The sequence below is a fragment of the Hippoglossus hippoglossus genome, chromosome 19 (genome assembly GCF_009819705.1).
Source record: "Hippoglossus hippoglossus isolate fHipHip1 chromosome 19, fHipHip1.pri, whole genome shotgun sequence".
In the NCBI taxonomy this organism is placed as follows: Eukaryota; Metazoa; Chordata; class Actinopteri; order Pleuronectiformes; family Pleuronectidae; genus Hippoglossus; species Hippoglossus hippoglossus.
This window is the reverse complement of record NC_047169.1, coordinates 9,627,725-9,653,347: the sequence shown is the minus strand read 5'-3', so window position 1 is coordinate 9,653,347 and position 25,623 is coordinate 9,627,725. Positions and strand designations below refer to the sequence as shown.

The 25,623-nt window shown below is 42.6% G+C and overlaps 1 protein-coding gene across 1 annotated transcript in view; it reads right to left on the bottom strand.

The window, feature by feature from the left end:
• Nucleotides 1-25,623, bottom strand: part of LOC117753440 (neurexin-1a) — a 34,584-nt gene that overhangs the window by 4,554 nt on the left and 4,407 nt on the right. Inside the window, exons 4-19 of the mRNA XM_034571520.1 lie at nt 24,193-24,264; nt 23,663-23,887; nt 23,307-23,484; nt 22,245-22,375; nt 20,967-21,219; nt 15,699-15,902; nt 14,486-14,512; nt 11,429-11,551; nt 10,675-11,056; nt 10,129-10,319; nt 8,744-8,917; nt 7,409-7,528; nt 6,419-6,600; nt 4,390-4,561; nt 3,399-3,488; nt 2,001-2,317 (exon numbers count right to left, since the gene is read on the bottom strand). Coding sequence (XP_034427411.1) covers nt 2,001-2,317; nt 3,399-3,488; nt 4,390-4,561; nt 6,419-6,600; nt 7,409-7,528; nt 8,744-8,917; nt 10,129-10,319; nt 10,675-11,056; nt 11,429-11,551; nt 14,486-14,512; nt 15,699-15,902; nt 20,967-21,219; nt 22,245-22,375; nt 23,307-23,484; nt 23,663-23,887; nt 24,193-24,264 — 2,841 coding nt within the window. The remainder of the gene's footprint in view (nt 1-2,000; nt 2,318-3,398; nt 3,489-4,389; nt 4,562-6,418; nt 6,601-7,408; nt 7,529-8,743; nt 8,918-10,128; nt 10,320-10,674; nt 11,057-11,428; nt 11,552-14,485; nt 14,513-15,698; nt 15,903-20,966; nt 21,220-22,244; nt 22,376-23,306; nt 23,485-23,662; nt 23,888-24,192; nt 24,265-25,623) is intronic.

The following is a 25,623-nucleotide window of genomic DNA, read 5'->3' as shown; positions in this document are numbered from 1 at the left end:
CCCGCAGCACCTTTGGAAGACATCGCTGCCCCTCCTCTGATGCAATATTCTGCAATACAAGCCTATTTTTCACAATACACCTGAGTGCTTTGTGTGTGTGCATTCAGTGTTCGTCTCCACATTGAATGTGTGCACTAGTTAAGGCCAGGTTGGTTGCTAGGCAACACTAGGCAGCCTCAATGGAGAAGCTGTAGATTCTTCTTAAACAAGACAAACAGAGTTTTGGGGCCAGCAGGAGTTATTCTGCTCACACTGACGGACAAACAAACAAACAAACACACACACACACACTGCAGTATGTCGAGCATGTAGTGGCTCTGACCTAGTTCTCATACAGCGATATCGACTGCGGTGCTCAACTCCCATCCCATATTTAGCACTGACATCAGCATATCATAGGAGCAGGAATAGTCCCGTTTAAAACCACATAGAGTATACATGCACAGGGGGAGATTGAGAGCTGAGGTATGAAAACAAGCCCAAGTGACAACGCTGTCACTCTGCAGTGCTATCCATCAAGCCCTCATATCCATTATTGATGCCTGAGGCTTAGCTCACAGCTCTGCGCTCTATTATTTATGTCTGAAACAGCTGGCGGTTTATACCCAGAGGAGTCATTCTCTATGGGAGTCTGGATGGGCGAGAAAAAGCAAGCAGCGGGTAGTGGGGCTCACTATCTCCATGGCAACTTGTATCACTGGGAAAAAAAAAATCTTCAGTGCGGCAGGCAGGCGGTTTTATAACACAGAAGAAGAACTGCAGTACACACAGACGCCCACAGAGAGCCTGACAACATCTCAGTAGTGATCTGAATAATAGAGCAAAAGAGTCTGTGGTGTACCTGCTGGTAATGTATCCTCTGACATTACCATCGACTCTGCAGTTACATCCACTTTAAATATTCCTCAATAACGGTTATTTGTTTCTATTGTAGACTCCCATTTGCATCAGTTTACTAGATGCATATTATGGGAAAAGCTATTACAGCCTCCATTAACACAGACATTTCTCCTCCTGTAATTTAGTGGGTAGGGACCACTTAGCCGAGAATTTGCCATCTACTCCATTCACGTGGATGTGCTGCAGCAGAAAAGTTCTTCTATTGATATAAGTTTTTTTTTCTTCCTATTTGACAGTCAATAGACAGAGACAGGTTAATGTTGACCAGGCAGAACATGATAAGCGCACATATGCTCTGCATGTTGAAGAACGAATTCTGTGAAAAAATTATGTGTCACAGCAAATAAATAAAGTTCAATTATCTCTCATCAGAAAGCCCCAAAACACATAATACAATAATAAAAACAAAACTAAGAGAAAGGTTAAATGCATTTTACATCAGATTTTTTTATGATATTTAATTATTTGTATAATATACTGTATGCATTTATTGTATTTTATAATATCATAATATACCACTCAAATATGTGTTTATAGCACACTTCCAGATGATATACACCTTGCTCGGACTCCCATGTGACAGCATCCTGGTGGCCTAGCAGTCTAACATTATTTCAGTAATTACAACATCTATTATTCCAGTGTGGCTGGTGATCATTGGTGCATATCGTCTCAAATCTTTTTCTACTGAGTCAAATTAAAAAACCCTGAAAAAAACCCATTTCTGTTGTGCCTTTGACGGAATTTCGAGTGCTTAGCTCCTGAAATACTTTATATTTTAAACTGTTTCCATAATCACAAAGTCTGTAAAATGTGCAACAAAAAACAATCTACCCTTGCCTTAAGTTCAAAACAAGCCTGACATGCAGTATCTTGCCGTCCTGTCTGTGATTTGTTGGCTGTGTTCTTGCTAATCCTCTTACCGAGCTTGAAAAGCAACTTGTCAAAGCAAATTAGTGCGTTTCATTTACCCATTGTCTCAACGAAGGATGATGGGAGAGGATGTTTTGATATATATGCGTTCAAGATATCTGAGCAATATCATTTGTGACAAGCAGCCACAGAGAAGTTTTTTTAAATGGTTGTGATAAGGCTCTGACCTGCTGTGTGTCGCCCTGTTTGCGGTTGGTGGCCGTGGTCGTTGTGATGTCGCTTATGGAGGGGGCGGAGTCAGAGCGGTTGCCCCCAGCTGCAGCGCTGGACTGCGGGGTGATAGAGGAGGATGGCATGTCGCCAACCAATCGGGCGCTGCCATCCACTCTGATGTGCGCATGCCCCTCAGCGGCCATGTTGAGGATGCGGAGGCCGTTGTAGTAGAGGCCGGACAACTGGCCCTGGAACATGCCTGCACCTCGCTCACCTCCACCTCCACCAACACGCACCGTCGTCTGGCTGTTGAAGATGGTCAGCTGGCGACCTACATGCCCGCACACAAGCACACCAGGAAGAAAGGTGGACAGACACACGCAAATACAGTCACACACACATACATACCAGTGGTCACATACGTGCATACATACACACACAAGAGTGTTTGAGTGTTACACAATCCACCAACCCCAAGCCATGGTAAGAGGATGGGATAGATTAAGCATGACAGAGCAAATCGAAGCCGTGGAGAACCGTGAAGAGGTTTGAGACTGAGAGGAAAAAAAAGAAAAAAAAGAGTGAGAACAGAAAACAAGAGAAGAGGGAGAAGACGGAGAGGAGGAGGGGAGCGAGGAGACTGAGAAGTCGAGGAGGAGGAGGAGGATGAAAAGGCAAAGAACAGAAGGAGGAAGAGGCAGCAGATGAGAGGAGTCACAGGGCCCAGAGAAGATGGGCTGGCAGATGGTTGCTATGGTGATGGCTGTACGGCACGACATTGTATTTGAAGGAGCAACAGACAGGCAAGACAGAGATAGAGATCTAGAGAACTGTTGTAAACAGCCCTATGAAGCATGCACAGGTTATAAGCTCTAGCACTGCTCATTGTTAAAGGGACTAGAGGCTAATTTAAGATCTGCTGAAGTTTAGGAGGAAAACTTTTACATTTTTTTCAAATAAAAGCATTGCTCTATAGTCCTTTCAAATTTTACATAATTCTTACATGTCACAATACTTTGCATTTACTTTACTTTGATTACAACAATTTTTTTCAACATATAATCTTTAGTAATGCTTTATTCGGTTACAATTTGATAATAAACAGATTTTTTTTTACCAGTCTTAATAAAGCATCTTTTATCAGTATTTCTTTCTATTTCTGATTTATTCACATTTAATCTCTCCATTGGTCCCTTTAACCTGATATTATTCAGATAACACATTAACAAGATACGTTCACAAGGCACTACAGTTTACACAATATTACACACTACAGCTGCCAACTTTTAAATACTTAGTTATGGATTTAGATTTTTAGATGTTAGTTGATGGTGCACAATATAATATAGTCAACTGTCTTCATATTCTATTTTAAGCTCAAAGTTTTAAGGAATTTTAATCAGGGTTTTTACCTTTGTCGAGTAGCCAATCGTCAACTACTCGACCGAGCCGATAGGGGATTCGCTGTCTGGCGATGGCCAGGCGCTCGTTATCAATGTTGCCTTTAATTTAGAGATGAAAACACAGTAGTAATTACGCACATCCAAACGTGGTACAGGAGCTGGATACAAAAAGAACAGCAATGAAAAGAAAGTAATGGTCTGCTCATCATTAGTATGTCACTGCATTAAGTTAAGCTTGGTGTGCTACGAGAAGAGGAGCTGAATTCACTATGGTTCCAGTGAGCGGACTCTTACTCTCTGTTCATTGGGTTTAATTTAAAGAGACATGTCAGGGGTTAACATCTGCAAGAGCACAGGTAAATAAAGTTACAGCTGCCACATACTGCCTATATGACTGACTGAGTTTAGAGTTACATACAGGAAGAACCCTCACACACACCTCACAACAACTGGCATTTATCATTTTAACTATCAGCTACCTAAAGCCTGGACCTCGTTGTGTTAAAGACTACCTAAGATTACCACTTTAATATAAAAACCAACAAATATAAAAACAATGTCTATGTTCAACAAAATACACTTTTTTCTTTTTCTTATTTTTTTCTCTCTAGTTAAACATTTAACTCAGAATATGACATGATTTTAAATTATTATTTGTCCAGAATGCACCAACTGTTATTATTTTCTTTTATGGTGAGAAAAACAACTGACACCTTAATTGAATATTTTACCTTTAACACTATTTAACAGGCCTAACATGACATAGCTGGCTAGTGTACAGGCTATCTTAATAAAAATTCATTTTATGGTTTAAAAAGTCATGTTCACACATATTTCATTTCAAACACAATAACATAAAACAAAGCTGCAGTTATATTTCTCATCAATCAGGAGCTGGGTTGATGTGGACTAAGGTGTAGTCAGCTCTGCCCCAGGGACAGGCACCTCTGTAGTGGGTCTGTGGATCGGGCTTCTGTGTGTGGGGGGGGGCAGGGCCTACCTGATGGATAGCGCTCTATCACCGGCAGGTCGTCGAGCTGGAGGGTTGCATTGCCTCCGCTGCGGGTGAAGCGGATTATGTGGTACTTCCCATCGTTGACGAACTTGGAGCTCTCCTCGATGTTGATGTCGTCAGTGCCGACATTGAACACTACTCTAATGTTGCCCTTGTCCTGAGAAGGAGGAAAATTCTTCATGAGGAATGTGATTGCTTTTAATAGGCGACGGCAGCATGTGTTTCCCTGTTGGTGGTTTTGCATTAACAACTTTATGCTTTCAGATCTCTCTCGTAAAAGAGATAATGGGTCTGTCCCACACTTGCAAGACGTCAAATGAGCTCAGGGATAACTTAAAAATTAATCAAAGCAGATATGAAGATTTATTTCTTACGGTGGGGGCATTATAAAATGAATTCTTAATAATCTTTTCACATTTTTTCATGTTGCAGCCTGATGATTGAAAAATAGATATTTCTCTCAGCTTCTCTCGCTCACTTCTAAGACCCAGACTTGGACTTAGAAGACACACTTCCTCCATTTACGAATTATGGAGGCCACTGTGCTCTTGGGAGGTTTCAATGCAGCAGAGAGTTTTCTTGTGCCTCGACACAATCCTGTCTCTGAGTTCTGCAGCTCCTTTAACCTCATTGCTCGGGTTTTACCTCAGACAGGTAAAGACGAGTATGTGTTTTTTCAAATCGAGTCCAATCAATTGAATTCACCAAAGGCCGACTCCGATCAAGGTTTAGAAACATTTCAAAGAAGATCAAGAGAAATGGGAGACACTTGAGCCAATTTTTGTGTCTCACAGCAGTGGGAATGAATACTGATGTCAATGTGATACTCGGTTTGTCATTATGGGACAGAGTATAGATTTATCGGAAAGAAAAACATGTTTTTATCTGAGAATAGGGCTATAGCTTAAAAGAATGTGAAAAAAGTGAGGAGGTCTCAATATTTTGTGATTGGCACTGTTCCACCAGCAGCAGCAAGAGAAACAAAACAGTGGCATAATGTTGCAGAATGCAGCTGGGGGCGGTAGCAGATGAGAAAGAGCTGGTGCAAAAAGAAGGTTAGCCTCATTAGCTGCAAACTATGGTACTTAACAACTTCACCCTGGAGCAGGAAAGGATGCGGCACTCTGTCACACACAGCGTTTGTTAAAATCATCTCCGTCCGTAACATAAACACACTGGTAGCATGAAGCAGGGGAAGTCATTTAAGTGTTACACAGATCTCTTTATGATATTGATCATTTTGATTCATTTCCACAATGAAGATGGAAATCTTGAAAAAAGGTCTATTGAATAAAATACAATAAGATGGCAGTTTGTAGGGGGATGAGAGCAGATACATCTCTTTAAACCAAAATAACCCCAAATGTATTCCCCTTAATAACTTGTCATTCCTGCCATCACAGAGACTGTATGTGTGCAGGTGAGCATCCTTAGTTAGTGCTGCTAAGTAAATCCCAGGATGCGCAGTTTCTTTTAAAAAATTGAAAACTGGATGGCATCGAAAAGAGCAGGACAGCGCTCTTTGCCTCCCTCTCTCTCTCCCACACCATTTCAGTGGCCGTTAAAACATCCATAAAGGTGTTTTATGGTCCTCTGCAGGCAGGCAGGATTCAGCATAAACTTGGTAGATACCTCTTTTGCTGTACACATTCATTCAGGAGATACTCTCCCAAGTAATATTCCTAAGTTTGGTGAAAATCTGTCGGTGCATTGTTGAGTGTTTATTTTACAATCCTCCCTGGTGAAAATAAACAAATCTACCTACTGGAAAGATAAATATGACAATAAATCATGAAACAGATTTTAGTTCGTCTGTGGGGAACTGTGGAATATCACTCACCCTGAAGTGGGATCAGGATGTGCATTCAGTATGAATTCATTGTACTTGCTGTTAGCCTTTTTCAGCAAGCCTTTACCACATGAGTGTTTATGGGGGACAGACCCAGTGTATTTCAAGATACAAGAAAGATCAAAATGTCCAAGGAACTAAAAAGAAGAAATCACTTGCACTTACTATCTGCAGCTGAAGGTAGTCTCCCAGGCCGGACGCGCTGTCCACCCTGAGCAGAATGGCGTGTTTCTGTTGGGTGCTAAAGCCGAGTGCGAGTCGGTCTGCCCTGGTGCTGGGACGTTCATTCGGGGGCCATGTGTAAACCACAACACCTCCATCGCGCCCAAAGATGTAAGTGGTCCCAGCTGGTCCACACAGATAAAAAATGTTAATAGCAAGCACGACTATATGCCATAAACAGTGCTATCTATCATCAGAGGTTCCATACTGCAGATGGTACCTCTGTCCATTTTTTTCTAAATGCTGAATACACAAGGGGCATATTGAAAAATAATCATAAAAACTCTAAAATGTCAGAGATGACTGGTCCTCCGCATTCTGCTCATTCCTCCTACGGAAAAAAAATCTGTATTTCCCAAAGTGCTTCTCAACATTAACGTAGGCTGCAATAATTGACTCATACAAATAACAACTCATACAATTATTTGACTCATTGGGTGCCTATATTATGTATCTCGCTTGTGTGGCTGCTGAGGAGTATTTAGAGTCTAAAGCAGGAAGATTAAATTATTAAACATTGCAAAAAAAAGAGAGACGAGATGAGAAAACACAAACTAGACATTGAACAGGTACTGTAGTATTTTTTCTTTGCCACTTGAGAATCAACAGTTGACAGTGCCCTCACGTGGTGGCTCTGATAAAATGCACAAGAAAATGCTTCAATTCAAATCATCAAACTGCAGCAGTTTTAGACCTTTACTTCTACACCAGGGTTAAAGTCAGATTATGTGTGTTTTATAAGTTCAAGACGTTAAGGGTTTGACAGAGTGTGTAGGGCAAAACAAATTGTGCACATAACATCTACAAAGATGTGAACCGTTACACATGAAAATGCACATCTTGTACTTTCAGCTGTCTACACCATGAAAAGCTCCTATGACCTGTTATCCACCCTGGTGTGAGACTGAAAACTGAAGAAAATCAAGGACTCACCATCATTGCATAGTGGCCCGGCATACGAAGTCATGCTGCAGTCACAGGAGAAGCCCTCCCACTGCTGCAAACAAACTCCCTGATTTGAGCAAGAGTCTTCCTGACAGGTAGTGCTGGGACCTGCAGTGAGAGACGTGGTGGGGTTGGAGGGTGCACAAGTTAGGAGAAGATGAACACACATACTTTCTTTGGTTTGTCAGGAGCCCAGTGTGTTCACAATAGTTTGACAGTACAGTATGGTTATTTTTGCAGTTCGAAATGGCTGTAGTACTGCAATAGCGTTTTGATTAGTAGCATTAGTAGAAATTAATGTGAGACTAGAGGACAATGTGGATAGGCTCCCATTCTTACATTTACAGGAGGATACTACTGGATTGACTAAAACTAAACTGTGTTACTAGGTGAAAAGAGCTAAATGTTTAAAGCATGCATGTGGTGAGGCTAGATGAGTGGGGCGAGGACAGGAGGAGGAGTTAAACATAAGAGGGCAGTTATGTTTAAAGGCCTTCATCTCAATACTCTTTCTTCCGACGTCCGTCACTGTTCTCTCCCTGCCTCGTGCCAAAAACACAAGGGGCGAGAATGTCAAAGCTCTTAACTTAGATCTCCTTCACTGCACTTCTAACACGAGGCACGGAGGGGAGGGTGTGAAATGATTCACAAATAAGAGTATTGAAGTTTAGGTGCGGAGTCAGTAGGAGAGGGTTAGACAGCATGCTGCTAGGCAACCCGGGTAGTGGAGCTGTGGTCAACTCAAGTCAAGCGGTGGTGATGTTACTACTGTGATGAAATCACTAGGAGAGGACAGGTCACCTCTGACCTTTGACTCTGGATCACTTGGATCCACACAACACTGGACACCACTGGGTAGTATCAACGCACGCACGCAACCACCCACCCACCCAATCGCACACACACACATACACACGCGCACACACACACACACATTTTCCCACCCGTACACACACACACGTCTCACATGCTCACACAAAGCAATATACCTTGCAAGTCAGCTTTCATCAATGTAACTTTTGTCAGCCAAACAAAAAAGCAAACAAGCAAATTAAGTTAGATGGTTAGTCAATGCACACAGATGTTTGTGAACTGCTGAAAGAGTGGAGCAGAGAGAGAAAGTTCAATGTGCAGGAACAGAGAGGAGGAGATGAAAAGAAAGAGTCAAATTTACATTTAACAGAGCAAGAGCTGGGTTAGTGGGTTATCTTGATAACAGAGCGCAAATGAGTTCAATGAAAAGTGAAAGAAAGAAAAAAGCAATAAAGGAGGTGGGACCTGGACACAACTACTGGTGTGTTGGTTTGTGTGTTTGCACCTCACCTTCACAGCCTCTCTCCACTTGTCCCATGGTTGCTAAGGCATCAGCCAAAAGGTCAGGGAGCCGGCCGTTCAGATCAACTGTTGCCAGGCAACCCTGGAAACCCTCACGGGAGTGGACCAGCTTGGGCAATTCCCGGTACATTTCTTTGGAGACGCCCCCAATGTACAGGTCACCTGTGGAGGAGCATCACAATGTATGGCAGCCTCGTTAACCAATCATAATGCTTTACTTTCAGCCGTCAGCATCAGTAAGACAATTCTAAGGGTTGAAAAAGAGTGGAAAAGTCTGCATAATGTCTTCAAGCTCAAAACTCATCTAAATACAAGTTGCGTATATAAAACTGAGAAACGATGAATAGTTTCATTTTTAAAGTGAGAACCAGTGAAAATTATGCATTTTTGCTTCATAAATTACAAATGATTCTATTGTCCATTCATGTTTAGACTGACCATTTGATTTAAGGAATAGTCAATAGACTCATATTTGTGCACAAAATATTTATACAGTTATCTTAGACTGGAAACGGGGGAAAAAAACCTTAAGACACCACTAGGGGCATTATTTCTGCATCGATAAATCGTTGTCGCACAATTAAAAGATGCCGCATCAATATCAGTCGGTACCATTAGTCAATGGTTGGTACTCTCATATACTGAGCATATTTTACTAGATGAATAAATGGAAAAAATATTTACTGCCTGCTACAACTTTCAGTTCTTTTTTATTCAAGGCTATTTTGCTTGCTGCTGCGTCTATTCAGTCACATCGAAGGCTTTTAATTGATTCCTTTTATTTCAGATGTTTTTATATCATACGGTTCTCTCTCTGCTCTCATTTTTCGGTTATTTTTCTTTCATTCAGAGAGCAGTGTTGTTGTTCGCTACTCTTCACGATGCATTGTGAGATTTAATGAGTCCACTATATAGGGTATAAAAATGACAGCACTACAAAATAATGACCTCACAGCCAGGAAAATACAGCTTACTTGGCCCCATATACATGTAACAAAATCCACCTACCAGCATCTCTAAAGCTCACTAACCAAGAAATACCCCCTCCAAACACAGCATTTCTTAAATTTAACTTCATGTTTTTTTACAGATTAAACAAACAAGAAAGAATTCGTTAATTTGTGGGCTGTAGAGGTGTTGGTAGCTTTGCATTCATCGTACAGACATGAGAGCTGTAATAACAGTGTTTTCTTGTTAATACAACAAATATTCAAATATGTCAACCTTTCCTTCCTAATCAGTCCATACAGCTGCCTATAGAGCAGTTTACAGTAAGTGTATACTGAGAGAAGAATGTATTATCAACTATGTGTATCCCAACCTATCACATAAGCTACCTTGATTGAGGTCACTGCTTGTGTTTTTGTGCATACCCTTTAGGTCGAGGTTCTTGGCACCCATGGTGGCCTGCGTGGTGACCTTTGTGTCAATCTTGACCGTGTGGAGATTGTTAGTGTCTCGGGATATGTGCACGTTGTGCCAGTGGTTGTCATTTAGAGGACTGTTGGAGTTGCCCTTAATCAGGTGTGCCCCATTGCCCAGGTCAGAAATGTAATGTAGGTAGCTAGAGAGTAAACAAGGTAAAGAGAAAAGGCAAATTAATCACATTCATGATGAAGAGAAACACAGGGTCATACACTTCAGGGCGTTATCATCCGTTTTTCAAAAGCATAATTGTAAGAATAGAAAAAAAGCTGTGCATGTTTCATATCTGATATTTCAGTCTCATAATTTTGTTAATCAGGGGGAATGTTGACTATAAACTTCAATAAAAAATATTTATTATTATTATAAATATTGTTAAAAATAATTTGGCCTTTTATTCATTAATTGTTCATTTTATTGTTTTTATAGATGAAGTGGAGACATTGCACTGACTCATGTGATGGAAACACTGCACACTGCACTGTTCAGCTCACCCTTTAACCAGCTCTATCACTATGAAGTCAGTGCCATCTCCTCTGTTGAAAAGAACAAGGCCGTCGGGCGACGTGGTCTTGAACTGCATGAAGAGATGCATAGAGTAGTAGGCCTGCAGCGTGGGCAGCGTGACGAAGCTGGAGCGCGAGCGGAAGGTGACGGGGTCGGCCACGATGCTCTTGTAGCCGATAACGGCATTGAGCTCACAGTAGTCGATGTCGCCGTTCTTGCACAGGTCGATGTAGGGCATGCCGTTCAGCGTCAGGCCCTGAAGGTGGCCGATGAAATTGGAGGGCACGGCGGGTATGAAGCGCTTCTCTGTCACAATGCCCGTCTCCACATTGTGGAACTCCAGCTGGGTGTGGTCGCCCGCCATCTGACCTGGTTGCGGGGGTAAACTTCAAAGGTGAGGTACTACGGAAAGTTGGGTTTCAATTGGAACTGTTCAATAGCAAAACTAATACTAATCCTAATTCTTATTTCAACACTATAACTAACAGTGACAGACTAATTCTAACAGATGCAACACACACTAATACAATTACTAATGTAAATACTGGAGCTATCACAATTCCGAATGATTATTTTCACTTACACACGTACAGATGTTCTCTAAAAAAGAAATAAAACTCTTAATTTTTGTGTCACAGTACTTTCTCATATAAAACAACACACAGAATTAAAGCTAAAACCTACAAAGAGTGTAGAGAGTCATTTATGGTGAGAAGCTTTAAGTTAAGCTGCTGTGATTACCTTCAACAGGCTGCAGGTCATCTACGGTGAGTTTGAGGCTCTTGCCACGCCGGACTACCCTCACCGTGTGCCACTCATTATCATTGAGGCCCGACCCCGCAAAGATGGTCTCTGGGCCTTTACCTACACATAGCCCAGAGCACCATTAACATATGCACAGAGAGGTGGAGAGAGATAGAGAGAGAGAAGAGATAGAGATGCAGAGAGACAGAGATAGAAAGAGAAGACGAGAAGAAGGAGGAGAAGCAGAGAACCAGGCAAGCGGAATTCAAATTCAAGGACAGGAAGTGAGGAAATGGAGGGAAATAGGATTAAAGGGAAGGAGGAACCATACATATCCGGGGGGAGACAAACACCTACATGTCAACACTCTCTCGATAGATACACAGACAGGTCTGTTTGCAGATAGGCCAGCGATACAAATGATGAGACACAGACAGACAGACAGATTTAAATATGTGGATGCCACGGGTGCCTAACATGGAGTCACAACAGGCCCATGCTGAGCTAATCCATCTGTGGACAGATAACACCGCCATGATGACCACCTCCTACCCACAAGCACACAGATGCCAGATTTGCAACCTCTTGACTGTCAAACTGCCCCACAATCCTCCGGCCCCCAGCCTACGTGCATCACTTTACTTTCTACAAGGGCGCAGTACTGCAAAGAGCCTCATGGTGGCACTAGACACAAAGAGGAACACCAGAGAGCTCTCCAAGGTGCTGATGTGCAGCAGAATGAAAAAAGGCTGAGCTGTCCTCTCATGATGTCTCTCTCTCTCTCTGCCCATCTACCAGCTCATATCTTCACATAGGTGACTGCACACATTTGACAGACTGACTGTTCCCAAAACCACCGTGTCTCCTTTCTCCGACTCTCGACAAGCACCCCACCAACCTCGAGCACAACACCCACTGCTCTCCAACACACACAGTCACCCACAAGCGCACACACACATTCCCCTTCCTCCTCCAAGCCTTGTTGGTTTAAAGAGTGTGAGTGAGTCTGCTTACAGTGACCTATAGGAGGTAATGGCGGGGGAGGTGAAAAGTAAACTGACCCGAAACAGTTTCTGCTGCAGAAAATGTCAAGCATGCCTATATTACTCATGGAGGCACGCAAGCAGCACACACACGCACACTCGCACTCACACTCACACGCACATACACACAGGTAGAGTGGTAGATAAAGAGGGAGACACACGGGCAGACAGACACGCAAACATAATTAGTCATGAAAAATCTATCAAAATGGATATGGCAGCGTGAAATGCATGTGTGCATGTGTGTTTTCAAAGCTAAAATAGTGTGTTGTGCATTCAGAGAGGACACAGGGTTCCCCTGAGGAGACTCAGCTGTGCTCTGGGCATGAGCATCTCATCCTGTTACCATGGATCACTGCCTAGCACTGAGTGAAGGAGAGAATATGTGTACATATGTGTGAGCTTATGAGTGTATGTGCATGTGTGTGTGTGTGTGTATTTTTGCATATGTAGCCGAATATTCAAAGAATGGGCAGCCTGATGTGAGAGTGAGGCAGTGATCTGTTTCAACCTGGGAACAGGGAGAGGCACACACACATGCACACAGCTATTTTAGGTCAATGCTAAAGGTGCCGTCAGCAGCACTAAGGTTTAGTGCTGAGCTGCTTGCGGTCAGCAGACAACACAGCTCGGTGCTGAGACAAAGGGAAAGGCAAGACCGTTTGTTGCAAAGGAAATACAATTCAAATCAAAGGACATAAACTACTGGAGATCATAAAAGCAGGATAATGAAAACAAAACGACAAAAAGCATTTCAAATTTCATTAGCTCCAAATAACAAATGGCTTTTATGCTGGATAAGCCTCAAATCTCTCCCATGCTGAGGCTTTTATTTGACTGCTGAGTGGACTATTTCAGTAAATTTTTTTCCTCTCCCTTGAATATCAGATGTATAATTTATTGTATGCACACGGTGTGCCAGAAAAGTGGCTGCCTACTGAAATGCTCATTGAGACAACTGGTCTAAAATTGGCCAACAACCATGCGGGATAGCAACGGCGCTGTGTGGCTAGTAAGGTTTCTATGGCAACTGCAGTCATCCATTTCACCACCTCTTTGCCGTCACATAGCATATCTCTCTCTCTCCTGCTCGCTCACTCTCTTGCTTTCTCAGTGGTCGTGACAGAGAGAAACTCCACGTGAGGGAATTAAACTTCATCAGGGATTCAGCTCGTCATACAGCAGCATGAACAGAAACACACACACACTCAGGAAAACACACACACACACAGATTGGCAACGAACAGAACACATAATGCAAATCTTTTAACTCACTCAATCACTTACTCACACACACAGGCACACACTAAACACACCAAATGTACCCCCATGTACAATTTAGAGAAAAACAACAAGCAAACAAAGAAAGCGAACAGACAGACATTGAAAAGAAGGTGCGGCAGATAAAAACAGAGGGATAATGTGTCTTTTGTCTCCAGCATGAAGGAGAAGTAATTAGCCTGCAGGTCCGTGTTGCATTCATCCACCAGCTACTACCTCTCCACCTCCTCAGCTCAGGCTTCTCAACAAACCTAATTTGCATGAAGACCTCATACTCAGGTTTATCTCATTTCCCTTCTTCTTTTTCTCTGTCTTTTTTTTCCGTCCACCCCCACCATCCTCTCTTCCGTCTATCCTTCTTTGCTAAAATGGCCGACGTGGAAAACCCTGGCCCTCAGCAAAAATCACACCGCTCCTGTGGTGCAGCTAAACAAGTAGACTCTAAACACGCACCTCCCCCTGTCGAACACACACTCATACACACACACACACACACACATATATGCACACAGAAACATGGTACAAAGATATGTTGAATGAGATCAGATGAATTGACAAGACAGAGAGAGTGAAAAATAGTCAGAAACAGGTAAATACAGAAACACACACAGACAGACACACAGACACACACACACACACACACACACACACACACAGACACACACACACACACACACACTGAGGAGGAGGAGGCTAGGGGAAGGGTTAGGTGAGATGGAGGATCACTTACTGGCTGTACAGTTTATCCTGATACAGTCTGGAGGGAGAGCAGAGCAGAGGGTTAATGCTGCACACATACACATATTCTCCACGCCCTGGGGACGCACACAACGACACACCCTGCACTCATATAAACAAACATGCACACGCACACACACTGCTGAGAAAACACACACTCTCCTTTGTCACAGGACCTCAAGTCGGACGGTGTATTTTCTTACATCAGTGTGAATTTCTGTGATTTGGATTTTAAGCCAATAAAGAGCAAAATCGTACAAGGGACGGTTTGGCAGATCTCCACATCGACCAGTGACGTGTGTCAAGGAGAGCGGTGTGTCCCCAGCATGAGCGGTGTGCTCACTGGCTGCTCTGGCCTGAGCGACAGTTTCAGTCCCCAATGAAAAAGCACCAGAAGACTGAGATGGGTCGTGTGTGTCAGTTTGTCTGATGACATCCAACACATCCCATAGTTTTTGTCGCCCATCCAGAGCAGAAATCTCCACAAATTGTTGGAAGATTCAGCCCCTCTATTGATATCATTATCATCATTAATATTACTATTTGACCCATGATGACTTGGTGTGTCGTGTGGCGTCAACCACAGAAAAGACGTGGCTGCAGACAACCAGAGACCAACACATGCACCCCTCTGTAAGTCTATGTGTGTATTAGCATGTGAGTGTATGTAACTTTACATTAAAGTGTGACTGTGAAAACTGGAAAAAAAAATGTTTTACTGAGAAGAGGAAATGTACAAAACATAGAAGGATAGTGCTTTTTCCTGCAGTTATGTGTGTATACTAATTGCGTGTATTTGTACAGTTTGTGAGTCTTTGTGTTGATTGTTGGAGGTGTTAGGGATGCACAGGTCCACTGGGAGTGAGCAGAGAATGCAGCTTGAGGCTTAAACCCTCTGTTCAACACAAAAACAACAACACTAACCTTCTGAATACATACACTACAAAGTCAATTCAAATACTAAAAGTTGTCAACCAAAGCCTGTGAAAGCCATGTTTTGAATATATTGAGTATGAAACAGTGCAGCAGAATTATCAAGAGGAATTATTAGGAAAAGTTTATTTTCCAGGGACAACACATTATTCATCAACGTTTTATAGCATTCCACTGAAATAAATAGCCGAGAGGCCAGTGTCAGCTGCATTCCCTTGACATATAATTAAAATAGTGTTGGAGAATCTACATGTTTGTGTGCATGTGTGTACCTAGGTTGACAGTGAGTCGGACACGGCCCCCATCCATCTCCAGACGAAGGGTGTCTGCAGAGTTACGGGATGTAGTTGCCATGAGAACGCCATACGCCCGCTGGGAGCGAAAGCGTAGCGAGACGTCCTCCGCCTCAGTATGCATCGCCACGGGCAACTGCACCTTCATAAACTTGCTGCCGTCGTAGGACAGGATAGTTGCATCTGTACAGAGATGAACAGAGATGGACAGGAGTGAGTGATAGAGGGGGAAGGGGAAGAAGTGAAAGACAAGCGGAGAAAGATAGAGATGACGTTTGGGGGCGAGTGAGGTGGGTAGAAAGAGAGAAAAAGAGACAGAAGATGATTGGCAAGGAGAAAACACATGAGGAGGGAGAAGACAAAGGCGATTTGACGTTGAGTGAACCAAATTTATACATGATGGAGTACGTTGCAGCGCGGCTACGCTCCCTTATTCCCCCGCCATGTCATGTTGAAGCTCAAAACCTGCTTCCAACAAATTCATCCCATCACTTTCCACCGTTAATTCATCATCACTCCCTCCGCCTTACAAAAGAGGATGTAAAAATAGCTGCAGCTGGTTGGCTGGCCCTATTATCCGGTTAAATCAGAATGCATGGCGGTGAGTGTGTTAGCCACTGTCGCTGACATCTCAGACCCTGGAGTCATAATGTAACAAGCTCAGGTGATCCCGCTTTAATGTCTTTTGCATACTCATTTACATATTCATAATCTTCTCTCCCTGCTACCTGCTGAGGCCAATCCCCGGCCGCTAAACTGTTTACCTCTGAGGACCCTGTTTTTTATTGGCCAATTACATACACAGCTAAACACTCACTCCATGTCCCCGCGTCTTTATCTCCCCCCTCTCCTTCGTTCCTTGCTCCATCTTATATCTCCCCACTCCATTCCTCCTTTGCTTTCTCTACCTTTCGCTCTCCCTGTTTCCGTGGGAGACGTTTGGAGCCAAGGCAAAAACAAGAGAACAGGAAGAGAGTGAGGCCTCATGAATACTGATGAGCTGAGAAGGAGGGGAGGAGAGAGAGATAGTGTGCATATGTGTGTGTGTGTGTGTGTGTGTGTGTGTGTGTGTGCATGTCAAAATAAGTGAGTGAATTTAAGTGTGAACAGAGGAGGGTTTAGTAAAGTGAGAGCAAGGGGAGAGAAAATAGGGACAGAGCGAAACAGAGAGAAAGGAGGGGGAAAGGGAGAAAAAGCTCTTGGCTAAAATGCAAATGAACCCTCATTAACTTGAGGAAAAAAGAAGGTGGCTGGCCTGTTATATCACAGATAACATACCTAACAGCCACACACACACACACACCTAAACACACTTCGCACACATTTCGGAAAAGGCAGACAGCTGACTAAATTTTGCTCGCCACGCCACCTGACTCACCACCAGCAACTAGAGGGTAGAGGTTTAGATAGGAGGAAAGTACGGAAGGCCCTTTGTGCCGAGAAAAGACAAAAAATACAAAATCGACTGAAATGTAACACACACTGGAATCATTGGAAGCCTGTAAGTAGTTAAAGGATAAGAGTAGTGATATTCTATATTATTGATCGCATGAAGACAGAGACCAACAATGTGTTAGATCATTTCTCAACACTTCCTAAAGTCTGGCTGTGGCTCTCATACCCAAGCCCATTGTTTTATCCCGAAGACATAAATCTTAAAAAATGGGTCACGCAAATATAGTTACATTTGAAAAAAAATAAAAAAAGGTCCCAGTATTTCCAAAAAACAGCCGAGCTCTGTTACTTTTACCGAACATTACTCAACCTGATAGAGCATTTGTTGGGGACTTTGCGCGCTAATGAGTATTTATGGCAGCAGGACAGTGTATGTGGGATTGACTCAAAATAAACTACGAGCTCATTGTAATGAAGGAACCTGTCAGCCCAGGCAACAGTGTGACTCACTCAATGTGTTTTTTAATAGTTTTCACAACAATGGAGGTCTGTGGCAGAGAGGGGCGGGGGGGGAGAAAAAGATATATCAGGTTTTGGCTTCACACTAAAGTTGTTATGTGGGATTTGCTGGAAAGAAAAATATCACCAAACTGTTGCCGTTACCAGGGATTTACCATCCACAGAGTGAACATGATAAAAACGGCTCTATCTCTAGATGGCAGACAGACACTGATTATGGGAATGATTATAGCATGTTTCCATATGTTGACACCTGACTCTGAGTCACTGTCAGTCTGTGTGCTAACATAGGAAATGATTGATGCGTTACTATTTACTGTTTCATAATTTCTACTTGTTACGTTGCAGTTTTTGATGTATCATCGATATTGTTATGTCATAATCGGAGGAATTTGACTTCATAATTTTGAATAAAACCAATAATTTTGACTTCCTATCTCAGAAAATTGTATTTAACATTTTATTTTGGACATTCCTCAATTAATGAGATTTCTTATACAAACAGTGGGAACTGTAAATTTAAAATCCTTTAAGATTATTAATATTGTTATTAAGTGATGGAAGACATTTGAACATACAACCAATAGTGGGGTTGTAGAGACATGATTATATAGTTGAATTAATTAAATTAAAGTTATCGAAATGTACATTATTCTTAACACAACACAATGCAATATGTTTTAGATAATTAAACCTGGATAAACAATGGGTTGGTATTTGTAATACTCACAAATACAACAAAGGACAAACAGTTTAGATTAATCAAATCTGGTGGCAAAAAAAAAGCAGTTTTTCACAGAGGTTCTACCAGTAGCTGTTCTCACATGTTCTTCATTTCAAATCATGGAATCTTCAGAAGAGGACTTTTTCTCCTCAAGACTGACGAAGAGCATTTTTGGTCAAAGACTAGACTGTTCTGTGAAACCGCGGCTCAGAGTGAACCTGCGTCTCTCATATGAGAAAATGAGAAAATAATCATACTAATGAAAGCACAGAGCAGAGCAGCTGGGCGAGAGGAGAGATCATTACATGGAGCGATGCATCCTCATACTTAAAAATAATTCTCAAGTCTGACGAGAACTGTAACTACAACAAAGTCGCCTGCACAAGTTTAAATGAGTCACCTTCCACCGCTGAACATTACTGTTTTGTTAATTTGACTTTGGGGAAATTGTAAATTCAGACTTTTGCAGACGCTCGGATCGATCAGTGATGTCCTGGACTGAGCTAACTCTCGGTGTGTCAGTTGCTGAAAACAGTAAAATGATCATTCATATAGGATGCTGAAATAAGAAACCTGATTATGATGATGATTTTTTTTCCCAACAGACAATAAAAGTGGGGTAGCAAAACCACAACCGTGCTCCAAATAACTAAATGATGGGGATGCATTTGCTCCACTTGCTCTATTGCTCAGGCACCAGGAGTTTATCCACTCGTTTATTTCCCCGGCCAGCCTATTTGTTCAAGTCCACCACGCTCCCGGCCATTATCAGGGACCCAGCTTTTAATTGACTCCCTGTTTTTTTTATTTGGGGCAATAAAGTAGGCTTTTCCAAGCTTGTACTAGAAAAATAAAAATTGCTGTTGAATCTGCTCTTTTGAAATTGGAAATTTAACCTAAAGATGAACCCGTTGTCATCTATTTCCTTTTCCTGACAGCAACGGACTTCCATAGAGAAAGCAGGGACGGCGCGGAAAAACAGAAAATGTCTCAGGACGTGTGCGAATGTGTTGCTATGTGTGTAGCGGCTCATTACAAAACAAAAATTAATCTTGGAGCCAGAGCGTGGCGAGTGGGAACAAAGGAGAGAGTGAGCGAGTGAGGAAGGAAAAAAAGGGAGGGAGAAACCGCAGGTAGAAGGCGTAAACACGGCCAATCACTCTCTCCATCTGCTTCTCCATCTGTGCTTCCTTTAATCCACCGAACCACCAGTTAGTGACCCCTCAATGCACAGAGAGAGGGATGAAGAAAGACAGAGTGATGAAGACGGAGCTAAGAGAAAGCGAGGGAGAGGGCACATTGCTATGATAAACATACACTGCGGATGTTTGTCCTCCGAAATAAAACATCTTCGTATCAACACCTTTCAGAAAGTGTGTGTGTGTATATCTCCTGTTAGATGATAGTACAATCATCACTTGAGACGCATCAGCAGTTGTGGCACAAACAACATTTCTTCTCTTCCCCTTGTCTGACTCCATCTCGCTTCTTTCAACAGGCCTGTATCAGTCTCTCTCAATCTTCCCCCTCTTTCAATTTTTCTCTCGGCACGAATTCATACCCTTTCTCATAACTCTCTCTCTCTCTCTCTCTCTCTCTCTCTCTCTCTCTCTCTCTCTCTCTCTCTCTCTCTCTCTCTCTCTCTCTCTCTCTCAGGTTGCCACTCCCGTCTCCCATTCCTCCTCATCTCCTCACCTGCTGTCACACGGCGGTTCCAGCCCAGTGGCTCCACCCGCCTCTGTCACAGCTCCTGCTCCCAGCTTTCTTCACACTTCCTCTCCCATCGATTCCCAGTCTTCCAACATCCAGCTCTGCATCCTCCCACCTCCTCTCTTTCTATCTTTGTTGCTCCCTTCTATTCCCTTTCCTCCTTTCCTCCATCTTACTACCCTCACTTACACACAGAGAACGTGTAATTTTGAATAATGAAAAAATCCAACCACGGATAAAACACCTGCAATATTATTGCTTTTTGTTCTTGAGCAAGCAGACTCATTTTTTTCATTGTACCTAATTTATTTCTTCCCACTATCTACCTGTCATTCATTTTCACTTTCCTACGCTCCAACACCAGAGGTGTAGTGGTGGCTACATCCTCCCTAAACTAAATCTGCAAGATTTGATATTTGACTAATAGTTTAGTCACATTTTTTATTTGCCATAAATCTTTATGACTGTACATTTTTAGCAGAGTACTATCAAATGTTAATCTGTAAGGATGGGCCCTTTAAAGCAAAAATAAGGCATATCTTAAAGGTACAATGAATAAAATGTTTATTACCCAATATAACTGATGATCATAATTTATTTTCAGAGTTATTCCTGACTCTAAACTTTAGACTTTCCACTGCACACCATCTGTCTTCTGCCACTCATCCCTTTGGCATTACTCAATCTTCTCAAGCCAAAAAGCAAATGACAAAGCTGTCATTATGACTGTATTTTGCAACTTGGCATATTATGACATTTTCACAAGATGCTCCTGTTCAGTGACCGTAATTAGCCGGCTCACTCTTCTCGTTTGGGAAACCGTGGCCTCAGCCCTCATGTTAAACATTATTCAAGCTTGTCCTCTTTCTTTTCCCAACCTCCCACCACGACATTCTTACCTCTCTCACAGGAGCGTCCCAGGTAGCCCGTCCCGGAGCAGTCGCAGACGTAGCGGTTCCAGCCCTCCCTGCAGATGCCATTGTGCTGGCAGGGGTTGGACAGGCACTGCTTGGGCGGTTCTCTCGAGCATGAGGGCTTCACGCCGACTGCCCTCTGGGCCTCGGCCAGCCGCCGGATGTCTTTGCTCTGCCCGTCCACAAACAGGTCTCTGATGCAGCCCACGTAGCCATAGTTCAACAGAGCTGTCCACACCTGGGAAGAAATTAACCAGCGTTGAAGAGTTTCCCTGAATTTATAGTAATTTATAGATGCTCAAATGTGTGAATGGTTGATTGTGGCTGGTAGTGTATAGAGATACAGCAAAGAGAAATTGAACAACGTCTCAATGACAACAGAGCACAACATTGTGAGACAAATATCTAATCTCGTTTTAATTAAATTTAAACTAATTAGATTCTAATTAATTTGATTTGAAAAGATCTTCTCATTTTCTTTGATTAATGTTTAGGTCTATGAAGACAGTTTTAAAAAATGGTGCCTCATTGTAGTTCAGACAGGCACAGCAGTCATTCATCCTCTTGCTATGACCTCTCTCTAACAAGGCAGCCCATATAAACATGTGGTACATATTCAGTCTGCTTGCAAAAACAACCAAGCTCTGCATGCTCACTGTTACACAGCTGCCTGCTGTCGGAAATCTGACACCCTCCACTCCCAGCCTCCTCCTGCATTAGCAGTTAGTCGTATGTGAATTTTGATTTGTTTGTCAACACGTGTTCACGTTAATCAAATGTGATCTATCTCCGGCTCTGCCAGGACGAGTTTGTGAGCACAGGCCTTGTCTGTGTCAAGCTCAGATTTGTCCTGAAGCTTTACAAGAGTCGAGGCACACTACCAAACAAAAATGTAGATTGCTGCATGAAAATTGCAAAAACCTTGACGTGGGGCAATCCAGTGACCTGATGGTAAAGGCACATGCCACATAACCACAACATCCACGCTTCAATTCTTGGCTATGGGACCACTGCATCTCTTACCCTCTCTCTGCCCTTGGTTCCTGTCTCTAATCAGACTGTCAACTTTCCAATAAAGGCAAAATGCCCAAAAATAATCTTGAGAAAAAAACCTGACGTGAATGTTTGTGACTGAACTAGACTAGCGAGTCTCGTTTTGTGGGACTAACAATCCAAAACACAAACATACTTAATTTGCTGCATTGTAATTCAACGTATTGTAATGTGAGACAATGGAAATCTGACAGAAACATCAACACAAACCTCTGTAGGGAAGATGAGTCCGGCTCGGTCCTCAGGTAGCCCTCCGAGGTACAGGGTGTCATCCAGGTCCAGGATCTCACTGTCTCCTGGAGCTGTGTACGCTGTTCTTACACTGTTCACAGAGATTGTTCCTGAGTGGAGAAACCAGAGACATCAAAAGAACTTTAGTGATCATTGTGTCCTTAGACGTGAAAATTCTAACAGTCACTGTCATCACCACCACCACCACCACCACCATTATCACCATCATTGTCACCATCATCATCATCACTCTTCCCCCTCTCTTTGTACTCCTCCTCACCACTACAATCCGGAGCCAAGGAAATCCCAAACCACCCAGGCCTTAGTCATCACTTAGCACTTCAAAGTCCTGAGTTGAACACTTTATCTCCAATAAATCATTAAAACATGTATTTTTAGACATAAGTACAGTTACAGTAAACAAAAAAGCCCCCCCACTTGCGAAACAGGCATCCTCCACTGTGGGTTAGCAAAACAAAACTACATTTTGCTGACAAACATTTGAAACCCTGCCTGTTGTGTATACATGTTTTCAATCATTTGATTCACTTTGTTTAGTTCGTGTTTCAAAGAGGACAAAATATAGACAAACTATTAAAAAAAAAAATTTAACAATCATGAAATACTACAAAACAGAATTGTTTTTAGAGTGTTCAACAAGTCTTTTGACAGTATTTGTGGGAGGAAATACGGGTTTATGGCAAATGTGGCCCCATAACTAGCAGACAGATAAGCAACAAGCCATGATTGCTTTAATTATAGCCTCAGAGTTATGATAATTATATCAATATAAAATAAACGAAACACTGCTACTGTATATTGATTATTTTCTCTTGTGTAATGGGGTATGCAGCACCCTTAAAATCAAGTTCAATAACCCCAGTTTAAATTAAATGGAGACATCAGACAGATGGCAGCCAAATGGCTGGTGCTCACTATCAAATGTTGACGTACTATCTTGCCTACTCATTATCCTCCCGCCTCCTTCTTATCAACCTCTGCTGTCAGGGTTAGCGTCAGAGTCGATGGCTGTGAACGTACCTGAGCGTCCGTCCCTCTGAAAGTCCACGTGATACCACTCTCCGTCGTTGACCTTCCTGTCGATAGCCTTGGTCTTGGTGGTTCCTGAGCCCATGTCCAGCAGCAGGTACAGGTGACCATCTAGCATCTCGATGGCAAAGAAGTCCACCTGTACGGCAAACACTTTAGCGTCACTAATCTGTAAAAAGCAGGGACATTCATTGCTGGCAGAGTACTAATTGTAGCAAGTTGTAATTTTGCAATGTCATTTAAGGTTTGTGTGGATTAGTTAACCCTAGTCAACACGTAGGCTGTTTACTCTTAATTGTGTTTCAAGTATCAAGCATTTAAAAAATTATAAAACATTTTATATCCACCTTGATTGTGGGGGGTGTGCGAGGGTCCTTGCGTTGCATATGTCGTGGTTTGCCGTGGCTGAAAAGCATCAACCCGTTGGGCTCTGTGGTTCTGAAGTCGAACGAGATGGAACCCGCCTTCTTCGCTGTCCACTTACTCAGCGCCACAAAAGACTCTGGAGTGTCAAAGGTCACGGGGTCCAGCGTGGCCACACTCTCGCACTTAAAGGACACCACCCCACTCACCTGGAGGAACAAAAAAAACATTAAGGGTATTTCTAGGGATTGTTATACACATGTTCAGGGAATATCAAGACCAAAATGATTCCTTTTGTTGTCTGGGACTGAAATAAAGCCAGCTGCTTCCAGCTGTTAAATGACTAGAAGAAAAAAGCTCATGGCTACCTCTGAAAAATATAATCCCACTTACTTAAAATCCCTACAGTATAAATTTCACAGTGCCTAACGGGAGGTTGAGATACAAAACGATGTCTGTGTTCTACATGGGGATACAAGGGGATAATGTTTTACTGGCTGTTGAAAGAGCATACCTTCATCTTTGGGTCTCCTTGTTTAGCCAGTCTAGACAGCTCCAACCGTACATCATTATTCTTGTACACCACCTACAGGGGAGGGAATTGAGGGGCAAAGAATAAAACATGAATTCACTATTAGATTAAAGACAAAGAAGCCCTTTTCTTTAGATACACTCCCTCTCTTTGGATTCATTTCCAATGCTTCTGCTGAGGCACAGGATTTCACTACTGCCATTATTTATTTAACCATAAGCAAAAAACAAGCAAAAAGAATGAGGTTGTTTAACCTTATCAGAAGAAACAAAAGAAGAGATTATTGATGGGGACAAAACATTTTAAATATGACCCAAAAAATCATTAATCTTGCAACTCAGGAAACCTTTTTTTATTCAGGTGCTCTAGTATTTGTATATAAAAGTGATAACCTCAGCGAGCCACTGCAACCTCATCTTTTGAAAACTCCCATTTGTCCCCGCCACTTGCGTGATCGCTTTTACTCTTTCTCTTCTTCCCTTTTGCTGTTGCTCTTCACTTTTCCTGACACAGTACGCTCTCTGACTGAGCGGTGTGAGTGTAAAGACTGTGCTTGTGCTGAGCATTTTGATGTAGAGAGAGACGAGCACACACAGGCTCGGCTTTATTAATCCTTTCTATGACCTGTGAGCAACTCAGCAACATCCCAAAATATTTCTCCTCTGCATTGGATTTTTCACCGTTTTTTTTCCATATGTCATGTGCTCTAGTGTCTGAGGGTGATTATTGAATATAACAAGAGCTGCAAGTGTGCAAAGTGGTGTAGGCGTGTGTGTGCATGGACGACTGTGCCTGCGCCGCATAAAATGCGCAAAATTGCTACAGCTGTGATCGTCCATGCGTGTGATTCACTGCATACATCTTAATTTGCTCACATGGATTATCATATCATTGTATTAAATATGTAAATGTGGCAGCGGAGGGTTCACTTTGACAGAGGCAGCCTCGTTTAAACACCATCAGTCTTAATGAAGCAACACAGCGCGCATTCACCACTGATACAGATAGCTCTCTGTTTGGCACATCATCTGTCGACTTCTTTGGTTGTTTGTTTATGCCTCTGTGTGAGTCTGTGAGAACGAGAAGGGAGGCTCAGACTGGGTGTGTGCAGAATGGGTTGTATTTAGGAGTTTCGTTGCGTCAAGTGTTGTGTATGCATATGTAAGTTTATATTTGTCAGTGTGTTGCAGCAGGTTTATTTGTGCATTCCTGCGGAGTATCCATACAAAGATTGCGTTTCTGTGTATTTGCATCACTGTGCCATGTGAGTTTTTGTTGTTGCAGCGTGGTGGCCCATTTCAAGCACAGCGGATGGATGGAGCGCCTCTGTGCCGTAGCTAATTAGCATGTTAGTGCTTAGTGCTGTATCTACTCCCTCAACGACACTCATCACTGATTCTCTCTGATGCTGGG